The sequence below is a fragment of the Thalassophryne amazonica genome, chromosome 10 (genome assembly GCF_902500255.1).
Source record: "Thalassophryne amazonica chromosome 10, fThaAma1.1, whole genome shotgun sequence".
NCBI classification, from domain to species: domain Eukaryota; kingdom Metazoa; phylum Chordata; class Actinopteri; order Batrachoidiformes; family Batrachoididae; genus Thalassophryne; species Thalassophryne amazonica.
This window is the reverse complement of record NC_047112.1, coordinates 48,485,823-48,510,700: the sequence shown is the minus strand read 5'-3', so window position 1 is coordinate 48,510,700 and position 24,878 is coordinate 48,485,823. Positions and strand designations below refer to the sequence as shown.

General features: G+C 39.4%; 1 protein-coding gene and 2 long non-coding RNA genes across 4 annotated transcripts in view; 2 read left to right on the top strand and 1 right to left on the bottom strand.

The window, feature by feature from the left end:
• The window catches only part of ppp1r2 (protein phosphatase 1, regulatory (inhibitor) subunit 2), a 41,944-nt gene extending 20,877 nt beyond the window's left edge, over positions 1-21,067 (top strand). Inside the window, exons 4-6 of one of the 2 annotated variants that reach the window (XM_034179969.1) lie at positions 2,481-2,581; positions 20,105-20,281; positions 20,396-21,067. In XM_034179969.1, coding sequence (XP_034035860.1) covers positions 2,481-2,581; positions 20,105-20,281; positions 20,396-20,415 — 298 coding nt within the window. In that variant the 3' untranslated portion in view covers positions 20,416-21,067. Of the gene's footprint in view, positions 1-2,480; positions 2,582-20,104; positions 20,291-20,395 lie in introns of both variants that reach the window. The other variant, XM_034179968.1, reaches the window with a different exon arrangement.
• LOC117518752 lies at positions 1,796-21,379 on the bottom strand. Its single transcript, XR_004563065.1, has 3 exons — positions 21,286-21,379; positions 15,713-15,719; positions 1,796-1,806 (listed from the first exon to the last, which is right to left on the bottom strand). It is a non-coding gene; the product is annotated as an uncharacterized LOC117518752 (long non-coding RNA).
• Positions 21,380-22,567: 1,188 nt separating this feature from the next.
• On the top strand, positions 22,568-24,290 carry LOC117518749. Its single transcript, XR_004563064.1, has 2 exons — positions 22,568-22,946; positions 23,699-24,290. It is a non-coding gene; the product is annotated as an uncharacterized LOC117518749 (long non-coding RNA).
• Positions 24,291-24,878: the final 588 nt, after the last annotated feature.

The following is a 24,878-nucleotide window of genomic DNA, read 5'->3' as shown; positions in this document are numbered from 1 at the left end:
TTGGCTCATCATGTCGTAACTCGCTGTATAAAGGGAATCTAGGCCTGCAGTCAGGCAGTCTGTAGATGAGTGCAGGCTGCAGTCTTTCTCTGATGAGGACAGAATTTGAGGAAGAATCTCTGTGGGACTGGATAGATGAAGTTGAAAAAATATTTATGGAACACTGACATCTTATTTATTCTGCGTGTATACAGTCACAACACTATATGGTTGTGTTTAGATTTGCTGCAAAAAGTGTTTGCACATGCCAAAGTTGTGTTAAGATGTGACTAAATTTACAGTGTTAATGTTATTCAGTGCAGTAACCATTTCTGTTGAACATAGCAAATTATTTTGTACTTACAAACTATATGTGGAATAATATTTATAGTGCAGAAGTGGTGGGAGGAGAGACAACTTTTTGTAAAAAATGTATTCAAGGAAAAATAGCTTCTCAACTCTACCTGCTCCTTTTGACAGTATCTGTCATTTTCGCTTCTTATGGTTTTTGAGTTCTGGACAGAAAGTAAAACAGTAACTTTTGTGAATTATTAGGTTATTTAGGTTTTTTTTTTTTTTTTACATTTCACTTAAAATGTGACGATGAAAATAATTTAGTTACTGTACATTCTTTTTATTTTTAATGGGCTGTCGGTGTTTTTGTTTGTTTACACTTTTCATATTGCTGCAACGAAATGGTGTACTTAAAAATCCAGTATTGTCTTTCAGTTTTTTGCAGTTCTTTGCATTTTATTTTTCCATCTTTGTTAGCATGGCCGAAGCAGTTTGTCACCCCTCTGAGTCTGCTTGAGGGAGGTTTTCCTTACCAGTGTTGCCTACGTTCTTGCTCGGGGGTGTTAAATCTTACCCATGTGAAGTGCATTGACACAACTTCTATTGTGATTTGGCGCTATATATAAATTGAATGGAGTTACTTGGGCGTTTTGACATGGACACATTTTTAATAATTTTGCCTCTGTACACCACCACAGTGGACTCAAGAGTAACTATGTATGTAACCCCTCCTTCCCCTGTACAAAACATGGGGAGATAAAGCGATCAGCATGTCCATCTGTCCATCCGTTTTCACTTGTTAGTGCGATATCTCAAGAAGCAGTTGACTAATTTCATTCAGATTTAGCATAAAGGTGTATTTGGGTAATACATCAGCCAATTACAGTGACCTTGACATCATTTTCAAGGTCACAGCGAGATATTCAAGATATTGTCATTGCCACACTTTTTAACACAATATCTCAAGAACCAGTTGACCAAGTGCATTCATATTTAGCATAAGGGTGTACTTAGGTGATCCCCTGACACCAGTCAATTACGGATTTGTAGGGACTGGGGTGGGGGTGGATATGTCATCTCCTGATGACTCCTTTTAAAAAAAAAAAAGAAAAAAAAGACAACTGTAAAAATTTTTGCTTCATTATGTTTTTCACCTGGCTTTAACTTTGAAGGACCAGATATGAAAATGAAAATATTCTAGGTTATTTTTCTTTTAAAATGTTACTCAGCGGAAATGCTGGAGCACTGACCTCTTTGATAGGCCAACCATTAGCAGGTCATGATCTGACATTTGCAATAAAATGCTCAGTGAAGACAAATGGTTGAGTGGACCTCATGAAAGCCACAGCAGCTCCGCTACTTCTTGTGGGTCTGATGATGCACAGTTGTCAGTCAAGGTAACCACATCCCAAATTGTTCATAACTTTATGGCTTAAACTGATGAGTTGAGGGCCTTTCAGACTGCAGACTGTTTTCTAATTCTTAGCTCTCCAGCAAGCCATACTCGACTTCTCATCACTTATCCTGTTTCCTCTTTTTAAAATGTCTTCTATTGCTGCCACTTCAAGACATTACTATTGTATTTTGAACGTGAATGGAGTAGAAGCAGAAAATATAGTAGTAGTACAGTAAATGGGAGCTTCCTCAAGGCAATTGGCCAACAGTTATTCATTCAGCCATGAACCGTTATTCATTTTGTCTGCTGCTGTTGCAGATCTTTAGTATGAAAGATGGAGATTGTAATGAGTTTTATACCTTCAGTCCTAGCAAATGCACATTTTTGCTCACTTTGCCAACTCCCTCCTGCCTCTCAACTAATGCATCACCATCAGACTTCCTGCAGCTTCTGTAATTCCATAGAAAGCCTTTTCCAGTGCTGTGTAGTAGTACTCCATGTTTACTGTAGTTTGCGCACTTTGATGATGGTGTTGTAGGAAACGCATGATACTGTGGATGCAGATCAGCTCTTGTCCAAGTTCAGTTCTGCATTATTGTTGCAGCTGGGGGTGTTTTTACAAGGTTTGTGTAAGCGGTTGTCTCTGACGTCTGACTTCTCACCGCTGCCTGCAATTAGACATTCTGTTCTCAAAAATAAACTGACAGATGAGCACTGACTCTGGAGAGACGGAAAGTCACTTATTACAAATTATTTAAAGGAGGTAATTCACTCATTTCATGTCACACTTCCTTTCTTTCTTTGTTCAAAGGCTGGTGGCAGCAGAGGGCTCAGAGCCTCGCTTCATGAGGGAGGATGAGGAGAGCAGTGAGGAGGAGGAGGAGGAAGAGGAGCTGACTCCTGAAGAACAAGGTGAAAACGGTCTTTCTCTGCACTTGTTGTAAGAAAGGTTATATTATGCAGTGGTGGGCACAGATAACCAAAAAATTAACTTCGATAACAGATAATCAGATAACTGAAAAGTTATCTTTGATAAAGATAAACCAATAAACCAGTGATTTTCAACCTCCGTTTTGGAGTGGGACATGTCCAGCTCTCCACAAGTTCTTTTATACTCACTCGACTGGTAAGCACTGAAAGCCGAGATAGACATGTCCCAACTTGTCCTCTAACACTCCGAAACGGAGGTGTTCCTTTGTCTCGCTTCATCAGCGAATCGGTCGTGACGCGCGAAACCTCCGCGCGGCTTTCCATGACAAAATCTCTTGTTAAAAGTGAAATCTGCCGGAAAATGGCTGATGTCCAGGTCTTGTGATAACCAGAGAAAGAGCACACGACGGTCTCGTATCCACAGAGCCATCAGCTTAGAAATGATCCAGTGGTTTGTGCCGCATCGTCGCAGCCCAAATTCTGATGGGGAAAAAAAGTCCTTTTCATTCCGCCATTTCCAGACAGTGAAAATCCGATGAAGGGGCGGGACCACTCCTTCCACAAGGCGTGCTCACAGGCGAATGACGTCACCGACAGGCGTGGAAAAACTCACGCATGCGCACGAGGGTTCAAGCATGTCTGACATAAAAACATATGAATGAAATCCATATAGTTTTTGAAAAAAATAAAAAGGTACGATACTTTATGGACAGACCTCGTATTGCCAGCATATTAGTGTGGTGTTAAAGAAAGTGTGCGTGTGTGTGTGAGAGAGGATAGAGCGGTTTCTCCTGGAAGCAACTCTCTTCTGTTTGCAGAGGGTAGAACTATACATCTGTTAGGAAACTTTTAACAGGTAGGTGCTCAACTGATTTTAAATTCTAAAAATTTTGCCGCTGTTCAGCTTTGTTTACTACATTATCGGTCTAAAAGTTATCGGACAAAAATTTATCGTAAGGTAATTAGTCCGATAATGGTTTTTAAAGTTATCTAAAAAGATAATGCGATAATGAAAACATTATCTTTGATAATTATCTGTTATCGGATTATTGAAACTGTGCCCACCACTGATATTATGTTAGTGCTCCATTTTTACAGTCAGATGGCCTGGGGCACCAATTTAAGAAGAAAAAAAATGCTTCTGTAGTCTGTCCAATGGGCTTGAGATAAAATGAGATCTACTTGTAGTATAGTGTAGCCTTTCAGCTGTAATTTAAAACCACTATATAGGTATTAGACATTTGCATACAAACTGCCTCCATTTTCAGGGCCCATAAATAAGTGGACAAACTAAATATCAGGATGATTTTTATTTTATTTAAAAAAAATTCTACAAATCACTTTTTGGAACAGTGTGATTATTCATTTTAAGTTGGCACACATACAACTATGCATCAGAATTATTTCTTTGCACTGTGCAAAAAGATTAATTAAGAAAACAAAATGTTAATAACAAGAACAGTACGGGAAAAAATCCAACTCCCTGCCCAGACATGGCACTTTTGTACACATTTGTCTAGCTAAACAATCAAACACTTTATGCAGACAAAAAAAGGAAGAAGGAAAAAGAGTCAGGTTTGCGGATTTTACAGTTCTTGTTCTTCATTAATATTTGCCAAGTCCACATTTTTCGCAAATTCTAAATGGTCCCCATATCTCTTCAAACATGGCCACTTTCCCTTTCCTAATACGTGTAATCTTTTATTCATTCTTTGTACAACTCCAATTCCAGTGAAGTTGGGACGTTGTGTGAAATGTAAATATAAACAGAATACAATGATTTGCAAATCCTCTTCGACCTATATTCAATTGAATACACCACAAAGACAAGATATTTAATGTTCAAACTGATGAACTTTGTTTTTGTGCAAATATTTGCTCATTTTGAAATGGATGCCTGCAACAAATTTCAAAAAAGCTAGGACAGTGGTATGTTTACCACTGTGTTACATCACCTTTCATTCTAATAACACTCGATAAGCGTTTGGGAACTGAGGACACTAATTGAGTGCCATGATTGTGTATAAAAGGAGCATCCCCAGAAGTCTCAGCTGTTCACAAGCAAAGATGGGGCAAGGATCACCACTTTGTGAACAACTGCGTGAAAAAATAGTCCAACAGTTTAAGAACATTGTTTCTCAACGTTCAATTGCAAGGAATTTAGGGGTTCCATCGTCTACAGTCCATAATATAAGCAGAAGATTCAGAGAATCTGGAGAACTTTCTACATGTAAGCGGCAAGGCCGAAAACCAACATTGAATGTCCGTGACCTTGGGTCTCTCAGGCGGCACTGCATTAAAAACTGACATAATTGTGTCAAGGATCTTACCACGTGGGCTCAGGAACACTTCAGAAAATCATTGTCAGTTAACACAGTTCGTCTCTACATCTACAAGTGCAAGTTAAAACTCTACCATGCATAGTGAAAGCCATACATAAACAACATCCAGAAACGCCGCCGCCGCCTTTGAGCCCAAGCTCATTTGAAATGGACAGACACAAAGTGGAAAAGTGTGCTGTGGTCTTATGAGTCCACATTTTAAATTCTTTTTGGAAATTGTAGATGTCGTGTGCTCCAGACAAAAGAGGAAAAAGACCGTCCAGATTGTTACCAGCACAAAGTTCAAAAGCCAGCATCTGTGATGGTATGGGGGTGTGTTAGTTCCCAGGGCATGGGCAACTTACACATCTGTGATGGCACCATCAGTGCTGAAAGGTACATCCAGAAGATCATGGGTTCAAATCCCCATCTGACTGGAAAATCACTAGGGCAAGGCCTTTAATCCCCTATTGCTCCTGGTGTGTACTGAGCGCCTTGTATGGCAGCACCCTGACATCGGGGTGAATGTGAGGCATAATTGTAAAGTGCTTTGAGCGTCTGATGCAGATGGAAAAGCGCTATATAAATGCAGTCCATTACATCCAGGTTTTGGAGCAACACATGCTGCCATCCAAGCAATGTCTTTTTCAGGGACGTCCCTGCTTATTTCAGCAAGACAATGCCAAGCCACATTCTGCATGTGTTACAACAGCGTGGCTTCATAGTAAAAGAGTGCGGGTACTAGACTGGCCTGCCTGCAGTCCAGACCTATCACCTATTGAAAATGTGTGACGCATTATGAAGCGCAAAATACGACAACGGAGACCCCGGACTGTTGAACAACTTAAGTCGTACATCAAGCAAGAATGGGAAAGAATTTCACCTACACAGCTTCAACAATTAGTGTCCTCAGTTTCCAAATGCTTATTGAGTGTTGTGAGAAGGAAAGGTGATGTAACACAGTGGTAAACATATGCTTATTGAGTGTTGTTAGAAGGAAAGGTGATGTAACAGTACCAATTCAAATACCACTGTCCCAGCTTTTTTGAAATGTGTTGCAGTCATCCATTTGAAAATGAGCAAATATCTGCACAAAAACAATAAAGTTGGTCAGTTTGAACATTAAATGTCTTGTCTTTGTGGTGTATTCAATTGAATATAGGTTGATGAGAATTTGCAAATCATTGTATTCTTGTATTATTTACATTTTACATAATGTCCCAACTTCATTGGAATTGGGCTTGTAAAATTATCTTTTCCAGGATAGATTGCCAAAATAAAAAGAGCATGATTGTTCTTTGATATGTATATTCTTTGATATGCATGTTCAAAGAACATGTATGTTCTTTGATATAATAGTTTCTATTGCTTTTTTAACTTCCTCCCAGAAAAGTCCAACCTTAGTACATTGCCACATGCAGTGGAACGAAGTCCCTTTATCCTCATTACACTTTGTACACACATCTGGTATGTTACTATTATATCTGTGTGGCGTAAGTTCTCATGAGCCATTTATATTATATGAGCCTAAATCGGGTATTAATCAATGGTGTGTGAGTTTTGGTACATGCTGATTGCCAGTCCTCTTGTGATATATTTATTGCTAAATCCTCATTCCATGCCTTTTGTTTTGAAAAAGAATTTTCAGTTGAATTCGGCAGCAACAAATTGTACAACTCTGATATAGCACCTTTACTTTGACTGTTTTTAGAAATAATTTCCTCTAAATTAGCTTTTTTGGGGGGGGGGGGGGGTTATTCTGACTACCTGACAAAGTTTTTTAATTCGGCACACAAAATATTCAAATGGAAAAAAAATGAACAATTCCACAAACAAACACAGACAAAACTAGTGAGTCCGAAAGGGTGTGGGCTGAAGCAAAGCTTATTAGCTCCCACTCCTGCTAGTACAAGTCCAACAATTCTAATCAGTCATATTTACATAAATATAAATTCACTACTACATGTCGACACACAGACATACACATCAATATACTATTCACTTATAATTATATTTATATAGTACCAGATCATAAGAAAGTCGAATCAAGGCACTTTACGCCAGTAAGGACTAACCTTACCAACCCCCAGAGCAAGCACTAGGCAACTGTGGTGAGGAAAAACTCCCTATAAGGAAGAAACCTCAAGCAGACAGGCTCTTGGGGGTGACCCTCTGCTTGGGCTGTGCCACATATACCTATATACATACGTATATACTTTACAAACATAAATATATACATACATATACACAGTCACTTATATACATATACACCTACCCATATCTATATATCTACATACGCATATACATACCCACACATTCAAATATACAGTAAGTCCCACTTATAAATTGAACATTCCATATAAATCAAATTATATTTGCTTCTTTATGATACTTAGACATAATGTTCTTTTTGAGTAGTTTCTTAAATCTCACTAAGGTACTACTCATTCTAACCTGTTGAACATTTGTTCCATTTCCTCACCCCAACCACAGACACACAAAAACCCTTTACATTTGTTCTTACTGGTGGTTTCATAAAAATTGCACAACCTCTTAAACTATATCTGGATTCCCTCAATCGGAACAGACTCTGGACATGTCTCGGTAAGGCTTGGTTTTTCGCTCGAAATAAAGTTTGAATTGTAATGTAATCGACCAAATCAATGAATTTTAATAAATTTAAAGACACAAATAGAGAATGAGTTGGTTCACGATATTGTTTATTGCAGATGATTCGTATGGCTCGTTTTTGCAGAAGGAATATTGGATTGGTATTTGATTTGTAAGTGTTTCCCCATGACTCAACACAATATGTCATATATGGTACCATCAGAGAATGATATAAAGTAAGTAACCCTTCTTGCGGCAGTAGGTCTTTGGCTTTATACAAAATGGCTATAGTTTTTGACAATTTTGATTTCACATAATTTATATGTGGTTTCCAGCTAAGTTTATTATCAATTATAACACCTAAAAATTTATTCTCTGTTACTAACTCAATTTCCTTATTGTTTATAGTTACATTTTTACATTTGGGTGCCTGTTTATTTCCAAATATAATACATTTAGTTTTCCCAAGGTTGAGTGACAACTTATTAGCGTCAAACCAAACCTTAAATTTTTCCAGTTCTTTCTCCACTATGTCCAGAAGCTGTTCAAGATTTTCACCGCTACAGAACACAGTTGTATCATCCGCAAAAAGGACACATCTCAGTGAACTCGACACCCAACTTATATCATTTATATAGATTATAAACAACAAAGGACCCAGCACTGAGCCCTGCGGCACCCCACATGTGACATCCCTGAGTTCAGAATTTGTATTATTGAATTGAACATACTGAAATCTGCCTTGTAAATAACTAGCTATCCATTCATATGCCAGACCTCTGATTCCATATTTCTGCAGTTTACTTAATAGTATTCCATGGTTAATTGTGTCAAACGCTTTCTGTAAATCAAAAAAAACACCTATTGTGTATTGTTTATTATCAATTGCAGTTGCTATACTTTCCACAAAGTCCATCAAAGCATGTGATGTAGTTCGAGACCTTCTGAATCCATATTGTTCTTCACAAATGATGTTATGCTTCAGTAAATAATCATTTAATCTTTTAGCAAATATTTTTTCCAAAATTTTGGAAAATTGTGGCAGGAGTGATATAGGTCTATAATTAGAAAATGTGTGTTTGTCACCAGTTTTAAACAGAGGAATTACTTTGGCTATTTTCATTTGAGAAGGAAATTTACCAGTACTTAGTGACATATTGCAAATATAATTGAACGGTTTTACTATACAATCAATAACTTTTTTAATAAAGCCATATCCAAATTATTAAAATCAGTCGATTTCTTACTTTTTGAACCATGAACCAGATCAAGTATTTCCCTTTCATGAGTACCACCAATGAACATTGAAACAGATTTGTTAAACGTTGAATTATTTACCCAGAAGTTATTAGTTGATGAGTCAATCTTACTGGCAAGATTTTTACCCACATTAACGAAGTATTCATTAAAGTGTTCAGCAATAGACTCGTCGTTATCAATCGTGATGTAGTTGTTACTCTGAAAAAATGAAGGATAATCTCTAGTTACTCTATTCTTTTTTACTATTTCATTTAATATGTTCCATGTGTTTTTGATGTTATTACATGTGTTTTTGACAAGTAACTCATTATAATATGTTTTTTTACTGAGTCTCATGATATTGATTAACTTATTCTTATATGTTTTATACTTACTTTCAGCTTCCTTAGTTCGTAGTTTTATGAATTGTTTATATAGTACGTTTTTCTTTTTACATGCCCTCTGAAGTCCCTTAGTTATCCATGGTTTGTTGCTATATTGATTTCTATATATTTTGTCAACAAATGGACAGTGTTTATTATACAAACTGGAAAAAATGGAAATGAAAGCATCATATGACCTGTCAACATCATCAACAAAAACATCTGACCAATTCTGACTTGATAAATCCTCCCTTAAATTATCAATTGTTTCAGGTGTTACTTTTCTACTCATGAATTTGATATTGCTTCGATACATACAACAACCCTCCAATGCAAAGACTGAGAAAACTGGCAAGTGATCACTGATATCACTGACCAGTAGTCCCCCACTAAGATTACCAGATATAACGTTAGTTAAAATATTGTCAATGAGAGTTGTTGAGTCCATAGTTATTCTGCTAGGATGAATGATGGTTGGAAACAGCCCTAAACAGTACAAGGTGTTTATAAATGAGGTAATTTGTGGATGATTGTGAGGGTTTAAAAAATCTATATTGAAATCTCCACAGACAAATAAATGCTTATTTCTGTTGATTTTGTTGTACATTCCTAAGATAATGTCTTCAAAGGTGTCAATATTTGTCCCAGGAGCTCTGTAAATGCAACTAACAACTATGTTTTTGGAGTTTATAGATGTCATTTCTATGGTAACACATTCCATGATGTTGTCCACTGTAAATGACATGTTGTTAATGAGTTTACAGTTATAATCTGACCTTACAAACAATGCAACGCCTCCGCCCCTTCTCGTCTGCCTATTAACCAGGAACAATTCATAACCATAAAGATATACCAGATCTTTATTATCCTCATTTAACCATGTTTCTGAAATTGCAATAACTGAAAAACGTTTTTTTGGATGTTTTCAAACAATCATTAATAGTGGACAGATTACGAGAAAGACTTCTGCTGTTGAAATGTATAATTGAAAAATTTTTATCATTGATTTTATAATTTTTGAATTGTTCTGTAAAATATTTGCACTGTCTCACAATATTCTCACTGAAAAAGGTATCAGGATCATTTTCAGATTCGAAGGGGTGGTTAGCAGAGTTATTATAATTAAATGTATCTCCTGGGCAGAAATAAACGGATCATTATCCTTAGTCATTATGTCTCTCTTGTCTCCGGGTGTAGATGATGTGGATGAGTGGGTTGCTCCAGTCTGCATCATGGTGCTGTGATGTGTTTGAGTCCTCATACCTATTGTTCATATTTGTCCAGCTCCTCGATGTTCCTTATTGCCATGACTTTTGCTTGTTCTGGTGATCCGTTCAGTTTGATGAATATTTTACAGTTTGAAGTCCATGTGTGCTGGATTTTTCCCTGTTTCTTTAAGAAGCGTGCTTTCCTGGCGATGTCGGCATTCCGTTTGGTGAGATGTTCATTGATGAATACGTTTGTCCCTTTCAGTTTTCTTCCTTGTTTTAACAGTGCTGTTTTGTGTTTTCTGTTGATGAATCTCATGATGACGGTTCGTTTATCACCGTCATTTCTCCGGGGCAGAGGGTGGCACGCTTCAATGTTATTTAAATCCATTTCTATACCTTTAGATAGGAGGAAATCAGCAACCTGTTTTTCCACAGAGCTGACCTCCTGTTCACTGGGATCCCCTCCGCTCTCATCTGTTACCGCCCGTGCATAGGACCGTGGTTTGATGTGAAGACCTGTGATGATGACGTCGTTAATTCTGGTGTACTGCTCCAATTCAGCCACTCTATTTTCCAGCTGCACCAGATGCCGGTCTTTCTCGGCGTTCTGGAGCCGTAATGCCTTCACCTCCTCCACCAGATCCATGATTGATTTCTGTTGCTGCTTCACAACAGAAATCTCCTCTGATAGAAAGTCCAGAGATTTTTTAATATCGTCACCTTCCTCCGCTGTCAGAACCTTCTTAGGCCCCATGGTCGGCTTATGAGCAGCTTGTCGATCGCCGATGTTAACAGCCTGCGTTGTTTGTCACCGGGATGGATCTGCACTGCGCTGGTGCCGCGCGGCCTTGGTGTTTCTGCGCTGATGGATCCGCGGTGGCTGCACGAGGCCTCGGGGAAGCGGCACTCGTGACGCGCGGCTTTAATGACGCAGCGCGCGGCCTCAGTGAATTCACCACGTTGGGCGGGCCTCGGACGTTGTTGCTGTCCAGTCGCGGGGCTAAGTTGCCGGTTGAGGTGGTATTCCCACTGTCCGGGTTGGCAAACACCGGCGTGGCAGATGGCAACTACAAACACCACCTCTGAAAACTCAGGTACAAACTTTTTGCAGCTCGCTGTGACGACACGCAGCTCTGACTGACTGTGACTGACGTAGCTCCGATAGCTGACTGACGCAGCTCCGATAGCTGATAGTTGACACAGCTATCTAAAGAAACTAAAGTATTTTTTATCTATATTGTATTTTTGCCTAGTTTCTTCAAAGGGCATCACACTCTCGGAGTTAGACATAAATAAATCTTGCATAGTCTTCATTCCTTTTGAGGCCCATTGTTGAAAAACACGGTCTGCCCTCCCTGGGATAAAGTACAAATCATCACTTTTACTGCCAGTTTTTATTAGACAAGTCAGAGGATGAATATTTCCAAATCAGTGAATCTGTCTGGGACTTCATTCACATCAATCATAAAGAAATACAAATGGTGTGGTATTGTATAAATGTGTAGTAGGCAGTTTTAAAAAAAAATACTAGTGAGGGAAGGCATCGACACACAAATAACTGAAGTTGTAGACCTTTGTGACACTGATTGGAGAAACTGTCTGGTGTGAGACCCTAACCCACAGATATGTTTTTATACACAAAAATGTCCAGCCTTGGGTCTTTCATGTTTAAATTGTAGATAAAATTTAATGTCTTATTTAAGGAAATACTTTTCTGTGGCAGTCCGCCATAAAGCTGTGCAACTCGTGATGCAACAGGCAAAATATACATGGGTGGCGTTGAACCGAGGACCTTCTGGTTGTGAGGGAAGCACACCAACTGCCAATAGGGCAAATAAAACATTGTACATGTTAGCAGGATTATTCAAATTGCTGACCTTTTTTGAAAAATTGATACAGGGCTGGGTAAGGGGTTAAGGTAGAACCTTAAATTTATGGTGAATCTGGATAATTAAGAGAATCAGGAATTGTTTGTTCTTCCTGTTGCACAGGATATTGAGATGAATATAAAAGTGAATGGATATAATTGAAATTTGGTGGCGTGGTAAAGCCTGATGTATATGCTTCTCCATAGCAACGCAGAGCCTCCTGCGTCACTGCAAACCCTCCCTGAGCCCCTCTCCATAAAAACCTTTACAGCAGACAACACGTTTACAGCATGGTACAAAAATTTGTTTTGGTTTTTGTAGCTAGTTTTCTTCTTCATGACAACTCAGGGGCAGCCCCCCCACGCGTGTGTACAAATATGGCAGGCATTGCTCTAAAACCCATTATTTTCACTTCCCAAGAAATTAAACTACACATTGAAATGACAGAGACCGCAAGGGCTGTGCTTGATCAATTTTCTGGTTTCACTCATTCCTCTCCAACCATATTTGAAGTCTGATTAAAGGTTTTTGCAGTGTGCACGGCGATTACATTTTGATCATGAATCACATAGAGGGACATTTGACAGAAGGAGGCCGCAAATATGACCAACTTTACAACACGGAGTTGAAAAACTACAAAGGTGCTCAAATAACCCGCCATTCATGGAAGGAAATTGCACATAATGTTGGTTTGGAGGTTGATGATTGTATAAAGAGTGGAGGTTGTTGACAAATTAGATCAGAAAAAAAGGAAAAATAAATAACCAGTGGCAGTGCAGGCGTAAAGAAAATTCCTGCCTTGTCTTTCCTGCCTTGTTTTTCACGTCGCGCCCCCTGCTATTCCAGTGGTAAATTGCATTGCGACACAACGGAGAACTTTGAAAGGTCATGCCTACATCAACGTCATTGCGTAGCCATGGAGTTACAGAGTTGTAGAATTATAAATCAGGCTTAAGAGTTTGACAAAAGAAAAATTTGATTAGATTTTGAATTTGATTCACAGTCTGGATAGTTCTTAAATTCATGTTTTCATCAGTTTGTCCTCTGATTTTAATGTTATCTGTTCTTCATTTCATTGAAAGACAAACTGATGGCTGTTGAGACTTGGCGGCGGTATGCTCTCTGAGTGGCGCTTTTTCTTTTTTTTTTAGATAATCTCTGACATAGTCGTATCTATTACTTTAAAACTTCTTTTCTATTTCTATACACAGTAGTGTGTGCTAACTGTCCTCGCAACAAACTGCTGGACAGCTCATGTGACAGTGTAAGTTTCACTCTGACACGTGTGAAACGCATCACTGCAGCCATCAGTTACTGCATCAGTCACTGTTAAAGACGTATGCTGACCTCATTCACGCATGCTTTGCGCACAAATCGGAGATTCATCAGTTATGTACAGACGTGAATTTGTTCATACTCCATGAACAAATTTAGAACTTCCACACACCATGATTACACACAAATGATGAAGGCCCAATTGTTCTATAAAATATAAAAACAGTCTTTTAACTAAATACACATTATATGAACACTTTTCATTTAGAATCTTCACCTTAGTGTTGAGTGTCCTTAGCTGTGAGTGATCTCATGCAAAGTGACTCTGCATAGCAGGAGGTACTGGCTTGGGCAAAGGGCTTGAATTCTTGCTTTTGACCTTTAGCTGACCTCCCTCGAGATGGACTGACACGAGCTGTGTCAGTTCATTTGCCTAACTTCTGTATGTGCACACTTGTGCATGCTAGCCTCCACTCTTTGATACCCATTTCAGAGGGGAACTGCATAACATGTGCACTATTTTTTTTTTTCAACGAGCTTGTTTTCGTCTGCAATGTTTTATATTGAATAGAATCTCAGAAAACAGTCAGCAAAGCCAAATCAATATTGTCCATGTACAGAGTGGCAGATGGAGATGCATAAATTGATATTTGTCTCTCAGGAAGGGGGGCAAAGTGGGTTGCATGCATCTACACGCGCATTCGTCACACCCCTTGTCATCATAATTCAGCCTTTAAGGGGTCTGTTACTGTTGTGCATCCATTGAGTTGCTTAAAATGCACAGAAGGGGACGCAAAAACACTTTACTGTGTAACACCTTCAGCAGCTCATGTGCGGTGTTATCTCCCGTGGAGTTGGTGCACTATCGATGATGTCACATTTCTCCTGACATCTGCCACTTTTTTTGACACATGCTGGATTTTGAGTGGTTTGCCGTGGTCTAAAACCATGATGTCATATTTCCTCACTGTTTATTAACAGTTGAGACAGCTTTATTGTGATTTGGCAGTATATAAAATGAAATAAATTGAAACTGAATTTATGCACACTCATAGAGAGAGAGTGGGGGAGAGCGAGAGTGCAAAATGAGCTAAATATTAAGTGATTAATTTTCCACACACTCCTGTTTGGATTTATCTTGTGTGCATATGCCTATGTGTCTCCCATCATTTAAGCGGGCGGCGGCAGCATCAGGTAAATATACAGAAAAATGACATAACTGAATAATTAACAACTTTTACTGGACTATTTATGACTGGAAAACAGCTGAACCATGAAAAAAGATCCATAACAGGGACTGAAAAAAGTCACATGACTGTTGTCCGGTTCAGCAAACTTGCTTTGTCTTCTTTTGACCAGAGCTGTGAGTCAAACTCTGGATTATACAATTCATGGGGGGAGGACAAAAGTGACATTGAGTCTACATAAACTTAATGCACCTAATTACATATTAAAATGTTCCATGCAAGGTGTTTTCATGCAGGTCTGTCAGGCACGTCAGTTGGGGGGGGCGAATATATATACACACACCCACACACCCAAACTGCAAGTGCACTGTACAGAAATGTGGGAAAAGGATTCATTTAATATTTAGTTTGTTTTAACTTCCTTGGTGAGAGATTATTTAGTTACTTAATGCTACAGGTTGTCATCATAATAGTAATTGGGGTGCAGATTGTCTGCTGTGTCTGACATGATGCACACTTTTGGTGACAGCCAAGCTTCATGTCTGCTTGTGCAGAATTGACACCGGAGCTTTCAGAAGCCCAGAATGAACCATCAGCCACAGGATAAGTATAAGACAAAGCTCTACGCTTGATCTTCACTTAGTTTTGAACACGCACAAAACTTTCTGATGAACTCCAGACGTCAGTTGACAAACTCATTTTGCGCTTAATAACAGCGCTTTCAAAAATGAACCTTATTCATAAAATCACGGCTCACAGCCCTGATCATTGCTTGGGTCCTGGGCAGTTGTGGGGTGCTCTGTGAGGTTTGTGAGTGGCTTGTGTGATATTTGAGCATTCTCCGACTTTGGCGTCTCTTCAACAGTAGTCAAGTGCAGCTTCATACTTCACAGTGATCATGGCTGTTTGTGAGCAGATACTGAGCAGGCCTTTAAGGTCCTACTGGCAGCTGTGTAGCTCTTTGATGTCCTGCATCGTTCTCTGCAATTTCATGGCAGCATAAGGATGGCAGAACAGACTCCACCCCTGTGTAATGGGGATAGTAAGAACAATGCCTCTTTTTTAAATTATGGAACAATTTGACTTCAAGCATTCTGTTTAAAATTCTTTTAGTGTAGATATTCAGTTTGTATTATAATAGGCCAGTTATATCAAATTACAGGCAGTTTTTGGATTTGAGGTTTGATGGTGCTGTGTAAATCCTGTTGGCATTCAGATATGTTATCACAGTAATGTTAGTGTAATGTTGCCAGTTATGTTAAAGAAGAATAAACTGATGCAAGTCTTCAGAGAGTCTTGCATTGACTTTTGAACTTCTATGAACGTTTGAAGATGTTGTGTGGATGTACTAACATGGCAGCTAACCTCAACTGGTTCATAGTGCATTTAAGTCGATCCAGGGGTCTGTATCGGTGTAGTTGTATCTTTTTCAGTACTTTCAAAATGGTTCATTTCTTTAATTGGCTTTTGTTAGTCGAGTTGTCTTAATTAATATACAGTGTATCCAGAAACTATGCACGGAGCTTCACTTTTTCCACATTTTATGTTACAGCGTTATTCCAAAATGGTTCATATTCATTTTTTTCCCTCAAAATTCTACACACAATACTCCATCATGACAATGTGAAAAAAGTGTTTTTTTTGGGGGGGGGGTTTAAGATCTTTTGCAAATTTATAAAGAGAAAAAAACCCCTAAGAAATCACATGGCAGTGGCTCATTCAGTGGCAGGAACTGAGACTAGTCAGGAATGAGGGGAAAATGCAGCATCCTGGATGAAAACCTGCTCTAGAGCGCTCTTGACCTCAGCCTGAGGCGACGGTTCATCTTTCAACAGGACAATGACCCTAAGCACCCAGCCAAGATATCAAAGGTGTGGCTTCAGGACAACTTTGTGAATGTCCTTGAATGGCCCAGCCAGAGCTCAGACCTGAATCTGATTGAACATCTCTGGAGAGATCTGAAAATGGCTGTGCACCGACGCTCCCCATCCAACCTGATGGAGTTTGACAGGTGCTGCAAAGAGGAATGGGCAAAACTACCCAAAGATGGGTGCACCAAGCTTGTGGCATCATAAGACTTGAGGTTGTAATTGCTGCCAAAGGTACATCAACAAAGTATTGTGCAAAGGGTGTGAAAACTTATGAACATGTGATTTCTTGGGGTTTTTTTTTGTTTGTTTGTTGGCTTGTTTTTTTAATAAATTTGCAAAAAAAAAAAACAAACGTCATTATGGGGTGTTGTGAATAGAATTTTTCGGGAAAAAAAATGAATTGACTCCATTTTGGAATAAGGGTGTAACATAATGTGGAGAAAGTGAAGCACTGTGAATACTTTCTTGGTGAACCATCAAAATACTCCCTTTAAACTAAATAAATGCACAGTATATTAACACTGACCAAAGGTATTAAATACTTGTAGACATGAAACTTAGATGGTTTCATCCTAATTTGTTGCCATCATTAAAATGTTCAACTATACCAGTTGAGTTAGTTTACAAAGGTGTACAACTCCAATTCCAATGAAGTTGAGACGGTGTGTAAAATGTAAATAAAAACAGAATACAATGATTTGCAAATCCTCTTCCACCTATATTCAATTGAATACACCACAAAGATAAGATATTTAATGTTCAAACTGATAAACTTTATTGTTTTTGTGCAAATATTTGCTCATTTTGAAATGGATGCCTGCAACACGTTTCAAAAAAGCTGAGACAGTGGTATGTTTACCACTGTGTTACATGACCTTTCCTTCTAACAACACTCAATAAGCGTTTGGGAACTGAGGACACTAATTGTTGAAGCTGTGTAGGTGGAATTCTTTCCCATTCTTGCTTGATGTACAACTTCAGCTGTTCAACAGTCCAGGGTCTCTGTCGTCGTATTTTGCGCTTCATAATGCACCACACATTTTCAATGGGTGATAGGTCTGGACTGCAGGCAGGCCAGTCTAGTACCCGTATTCTTTTACTACGAAGCCACGCTGTTGTAACATGTGCAGAATGTGTTCTTTGAGCATTCATCAACTTTCCCAGTCTTTTGTTGCTCCTGTCCCAGCTTTTTTGAAATGTGTTGCAGGCATCCATTTCAAAATGAGCAAATATTTGCACAAAAACAAAGTTTATCAGTTTGAACATTAAATATCTTGTCTTTGTGGTGTATTCAATTGAATATAGGTTGAAGAGGATTCGCAAATCATTGTATTTTGTTTTTATTTACATTTCATACAATGTCCCAACTTTATTGGAATTGAGGTTGGATATGAAAAGTGTTCAGTGCCCATTTTACCCTATAATTGATCAATCACTCAACTGTTTCTCCTGCCATTAAAGTGTGTCAGTAGGTAAATGTAATTTATTAATTGGTGGCATATTAAAGGGCATACAGGTTATATGAAGTCAGAATGTTTTGCATATTTTTTTTATTTATTTTTTTTTCCCCCAGACTTGTCCAACCCTCAGGGGGCAGGTATTCAACATTCACTGTTGGCTCAAGTTTTTAATTAATTGATTTATATATTTATTTAGAACATCACTGCAGACAACAAGGTCCAAAGAAGAACGCCTTCATTTGCCTCCACCTCTGACACGTTTCTCACTTTACATTAAGAAAGTTTTCTGTCTTTATTATCTTTTGGGGCCATCGCTTGTCATCACCAGTGTCTGTCACCTTTGTTCCACACAGCGCTGCTCTTCATGACACACCGAACTCCTTGTATGGAGAAATGGAGGCATGTCAGTACATAGATTCCAGGCCACCTGCATGCGCCTGACGCATGTGGTGGTGAGAACAAAACTGGCATGAATCCTGCTGTGATTTTGTGCACTCACTTATTTTATGCAGTGAATATGAACATTTCTGTACACATATGAGTAAATGAGGCTCAGTGAAAGTACCCAAAACCTTTGCTGCGGCCTGCACATACATTCTGTAGTACTCAAGACAGAACAATAAAAAAAAATAAAATAAAAGTCTGAATGATAGTCTACAAATTCAGTTTGTACCCCTGAATTGGCAACTTATTTTGGGTTTGTTGCCTGTCACCTCATTAGTTTATGTATTTATTATTAATAGAATGGTGATTCTTAGACTACGGGCACTTTTATGTCCCTTGATCATATTTTATGAAAAAAAGAAAGGGGAAATTTCACACTTTTATAGTTATCTTTACAATGAAACTGTTTTAAGAAATTTGTCCTAGTAGTCTATGATGACTTTTTCACCTTTTTTCAGCATCATTATATGCAAATATTGCTGTTTTGTGCTTGTCCCACACCCAGACTTATGATCTTCAATGATAAAAATGAATAGTAAACAAACGTTTTTTTCTAATGTTTTAAAATATCTCTGAATAAAATATCAGTAAAATAATCAAAACATAATTGGGGTATTCAATGTCATACAACTGTTGTGATTTTTTTAAACGAAATGTAGTTGTCCCACACTATTGCCGTAATTTCCACCACAACAATAATGTCCCTTTAAAAAGTTTGTATGAAAGGTTGTGTGGGTAGTTTCTATGGAGGTAAACAGTAACATCAGAGCACATGTATATAGCGCCAAATCACAACAAACAGTTGCCCCAAGGCGCTTTATATTGTAAGGCAATGGTGTGGTGGAAATTACATTTACAAGGCCAATAGTGCCCGTAGTTAAAGAATCACCCAGAAATTTTGGGGGTAGGGGGTACACATTTCAATAAAGATATTAATTCCCTTTTTTAGAAGATACAATTTATTAACATTATTGTCACTGTCCAGTCATTTCTGTTGCAGTGAAGATGCTTAGTTTTGGCCTTCCCTCAGTGTTACAGTCCAGTAGGAGGTGCAGAGCAGATACATATCTCAAGGGTTGGCTTACTAACCTGTACATTCACCTGGGTTCATTTCCCATCCACACTGCCAGTCTGTGCCTTTGAATAAGACACCATCTGCATTGGCCCATCTCACCCAGCTCAAATGGATACTGGCCTTGGCTGGGATATAACCTGTGATGGACTGGTGTATTGTCTAAAGCAGTGGTCTCCAAACTATTCCATAAAGGGCCGAGAGGGTGCAGGTTTTCTTTGCAGCCACTGATTTCAGCAGGTGATTTCACTGATTAACATCCCTTTGAACAGGTGGGATGAGTTCATCAGTGAAATCACCTGCTGAAGTCAGTGGCTGCAAAGAAAACCTGCACCCTCTCAGCCCTTTCTGGAATAGTTTGGAGACCACTGGAGGGAGTTGTAGACTTTGATCCACTTCATGCTACAGAATCTCGGGATAAGCACAGCCACCAGTGGTTCTTTTTATTCCAGGAAGCGGTAGTGTAATGTTCCTGTATAAATTCAGGCATAAAACAGCCACATCAAGATGAGCATCAAAATCTGTGTGGTGCTTGTTTCAAACTGAATGTATCTTCCTCCGCAGCCAAAAAGAAGCATTTTCAGATGATGAGGAAGATGCACTACAATGAGGGACTGAATATCAAGTTGGCACGGCAGCTCATCGCCAGAGAACTAGAAGAGGAGGAGGAAGATGGAGACGAAGAGATGGGGGAGGACACAGAAGATACGGAGGAGATCAGTGTTGACCCGCCCCAGGACAGTAAGCAGAGTGAGGAACACTGTTTGTGTCTGTGACGGGAGAACACATTCCAGGCCAGTACCACCTCTGTATTCTCATGACTGTACACTCTGTTCTGTCTCGTCTGTTGTCCAGGTGACACTCTGGATTCGTAGACAGGAGGTCTCTTTGAGATCCAGCTCTGTTTCAGCGCAGTATCCAGGTAGACAACAGCTGCTCTGCTCTGTTTCAGTGCTGGGCCCACAGCAGACAGTCTCACTGCTCGCGTCACAACCCTCAGCAGCCAGTAATATCGCAGTCACCTGTCTGTCTCAATACTCCTTAAAACTTTGCAGTCACAGTTTCAGAAACACTGGTTTGAACTTCCCACAGTCAGCAGAGGCGATGTCCGTGGGGCCCTCCCCTCCTCTGTTTTGCCTTCTTTTTGCCAAGAATTGCCCCTACTGACTTGTCCAGACTTTTTTTTTTCTCCACTGAGGAGCCTGTGATTCTGACCCTTAACGAAGGATTAAAACTATTGGAAAACCAGGACTCCACAGTTCCTCTATGGGCCAGAGAACATGGTATGGCACTGAAACTGGGAACGTCCTGAACAGAGTGACTGCTGTGTTCGTTCTGGGTGCAATGCAGGTGGCTTTGATGTTTATTTGCTTTTGCTTCTGGATCCTACTGTCTCTGTTTACCATCCCCACTTGTGGCTTACTCCAGTGTTTCTGTCCCATGTTGGCTTATTAGTGCAATGTTAACCCCGGAGATGGTACAAGACAACATAGCCTACACAATCTCAATTCTACTGTTTAAAAAAATGTTCAGTTTCAATTTGTTTTAAATTCAAGTGGAATGACATGTGGTATTGGTGCTCTACTGATATTGACTGAGCCACCAAGCTGCCTGAAGCACAGTGGCTTGGTGGTTGGCATTCTTCACAGCAAGAAGGTCTGGGGTTCAGTTCCACCCATACCAAGGTCCTGTCTGTGTGGAGTTTACACGTTTTCCCCGTGTGTGCATGGCCTTTCCCTGGGCACTCAGGGAAAGGGTAAAACATGCACATTAGGGTCATCCTCCTTTCTCTGCCCTTGACCAAAGCAGGGTCTCTACATGTGGAGTTGGTCCCTCGGGCGTCGGACTGTAGCTGCCCAGTTTTGCTTGTAGTTGGATTGTGTCTAATTGTAATTAGGGTGAAGGTTAAATACAGAGGGCAAATTTCAATGTTTGTATTCATGTATATACGATGACAGTAAAGGCCCTTCTTGCCCCAGTACTTACTCACTTTTCATCTTTATAGACACCCACAGCTGATTACAGTTGTTGGCAGATTCTTTAAATATAAATCATCAGATTCACGCAATCCATCCACTGAATGAATCCAGCCTATACGCCATCAACAGGCAGTCCTTTGAATTAAGCCCTTATGTTTAAAATGTATTTGTTGAAGAACTTTTGCAGGAAAAGCCAGTAATTGGGCTGTCTGTTCGGATAAGATGATCACCTCTGCCGAGCCAGATGTTTTGTTTCTATTTGTCAGCAGAACATAAGGCAATTTGATTGAATTGTGATGGTGGACCTTGGATCATGTCATTGTTTTAAATTTTGGTGCAAATTAAGCCCAAAGGCTAGCTCTTGCCTTCAACCATTGAGTTTTGATTGTGATTCCTTTTACGCTGATTCCTTTGATCCAGATCTTGCCATAGGTCCTTATTACAGGATAAAAGGACTCAGAATCAGTGATATCTGAAGAAATAGACCTGCAACAGTGAAAACATAACCTCCTTGGTGAGGTTCAAGTTCAGAGATGAGGTATCTGGATCAAAGATATGTCAGGATCAAATCTCTGAAATCAGGAACAAAGAAAGCAAAATGTCAACAGAGACTATGTAATATGTCTAAGATGGTGTGGAGTTCAGTGTTCGAATCCCACAGCTGAAGTATGACACGTACTACTGAAACAGGACGGCCACCTGTAGAAACTGGCTCTCATTTTTAATAAGTCACAGCTTTAAGCCTCTTACGTAGATGTGACAAAGAAACAGTCATGGTACTGTGACTATTGTGCATGTGAGTTTTCACCACCTCACAGGACTTTGAGTGAAGTCCTTGTAGTTACAGTTGATTTCGCACCTGTGTCACGTGACTCAATGCTGTACTCAGTGATGTCTCATCTACTTGATTGTCTTCTTCTGTGATGCAGGATTAAAGATGCTGCTGTGTGTAAAGAACTGCGTGAAATGAAAGCCACACAGCTGTGTGTGTGTGTGTGTGTGTGTGTGTGTGTGTGTGTGTGTGTGTGTGTGTGTGTGTGTGTGTGTGTGTGAAATTGAGCACTACATCCTTTAAGGGGGTTTCAAGTGGTGTTTGTGATTTATGTTGAATTTCTGGGTTTTTATTTGCTTGAATGAAAATAGAACAAGATGACCATCCCATGGACAACCAGCTTTTTGTAATCCATCCTCAGATGACACTGGACTGCTTTACTTGACATAACCTTGTTTTAATGCAGAGCCTGAGGGGAAAAGGAACCCAAAAATTAGTCTTGGAGTTGTTTTTCTGACCCTTTAATTCTTCACTGCGAATGGACGTGTTGAACTTTGCTTCATGGAATTACAAATGCCACAGAGTAATGCCACTTTTGCAACCTCGCCTTTGCGCTCGGTTTTTGTATATTGCATTCAATAAGTGATGCAACCCGGTGTCGCCGACCAAACAGGCCCCCTAAAAATCGGTCCGCCCTGTCTTCACTGCACATGCATCATTAGGGGAGGTGATGGTCTAGTGGTTAAGGTGTTGGGCTTGAGACCAGAAGATCCTCGGTTCAAATTCCAGCCTGACTGGAAAATCACTAAGGGCCCTTGGGCAAGGTCTTTAATGCCCTGTTGCTCCCGTTGTGTAGTGAGCGCCTTGTATGGCAGCACCCTGACATCGGGGTGAATGTGAGGCATTATTTGTAAAGGCTTTGATGCAGATGGAAAAGCACTATATAAATGCAGTCCATTTACCATTAGCTGCGATTCACAGATTATCACCTGTTTCTGCTTAAAACTGCACTCCAGTCATCATCTATCTCAGCAACAGATATCTGAAGCTTTTGTACAACAATCATTTCCACATAAATTCATAATTATTTCACAATAAAAGACAGATGAAGCAATCAGAGCGCCATGGCTACATGAGCTGCTATCTGATGCGTTCACTGCGCATCAGTCATTTCAAAGCGTGATCGAGTTTCACCTCGTTTCTGCTTAAAACTGACTTTAGAATGATTTAAGAGGTTTTACCTTGTCATCTGATGGTTAGTAATCAATTTGATCGCTTTGGGTGAAGTGCGTCAGACTCAGACGAGCTGCTGTGGTCCCAAATGATGCATGCGCATTGGAGGCAGGCAGACCGTTTTTTTTTTTGTTTTGTTTTTTTTTAGGGGGGACCGTTCGGTTTGTGACACAGACAATCAAGCCTGAACTGCTCAAGTAATACGGCAGAATGTCTCAAATCACATGGCTGAAGTTCAGCCTTGTTAAGCTCATTTCTTTGCCGAATGGTCAATGCACATGACCTCGTTTCTGATGAAGCACAATGTGCTTGTAGTCGCGTGTATTACGGTTGAAGTGTTAATGCGCTAACGTGGTGGTCCTTCCGGTCACAGTGTGAGCTCACCGCTTCACCCCCGCTTTTCTTAAAAAATACAGATTCTGTATTAGTTCACTGAATTTATAGACGATGTGTCTAAAACATGACTGATACAATCACCCTGTCGGTGGTTCTTACCTGTCAAATGTGCCTCATTTATGTACGTGTATAAAATGAACAGACTGTCCTCTGTCTTGTTTCTCTTGTACCGTTTTGCTGCCTCACATTTAGGTTGCATTTTGTTTTACACCACTTCTGCCCAGTTATGTTTTTCTGAGTAAGTCCCAGGACTTGAAATTAACTTAAATCTGTGCATTTTTGTATTTTCCAGTGTGCATGCTCTTAATCGCAAGGCTGTGTACAATCCGTCCTTGTTTTTTGTGTCATTAATAAAAGATGTTATTAGGAACTGGTGTGTTAACTTTGTTCTGAAGTGTCATAGCTGAGAAACTGAATTTTAGAGAAATTCAGGATTAAACAGAACACTTTTTTATGTAAATAATTGAGGGCATTTATCAAGAAAAAAAATCCAAACTGTGGAGTTGTAGATTCTTAAAAACGCATAGGAATGTACACTGACAAATGCAGTGAATAAACAGTTTAATCCCTCCAGTTTAACACTGTCAAAACTTTCTTTGGCACAGACTAATACTCCGTGACTGCAACAATTGTTGATTTCTGTGAACAAGCACCAAAATTGACACACATACTACTTAAACATTACTCTTTTGAAAAAAGAAAAAAAAAAAAACCGAGTCTTCACTTGAATTTTCAGTAGGCAGCTAGGTAGGGGTCAATTGAAGAATTACACAGGGGTCCAAATTTAAAAATGTTCAAATCATATTGAAAGCTATACCACATTATTTGTCTGAACATAAATATTCCAAAAGGTATAGTTTGGACTATCTACAATTGAATATTATGGGGTAAAAACATTGTATCACCATTTGAAGGATTCCTCTGTAAATGTTCTGTTATCTGGTGCACGATGTGGTTA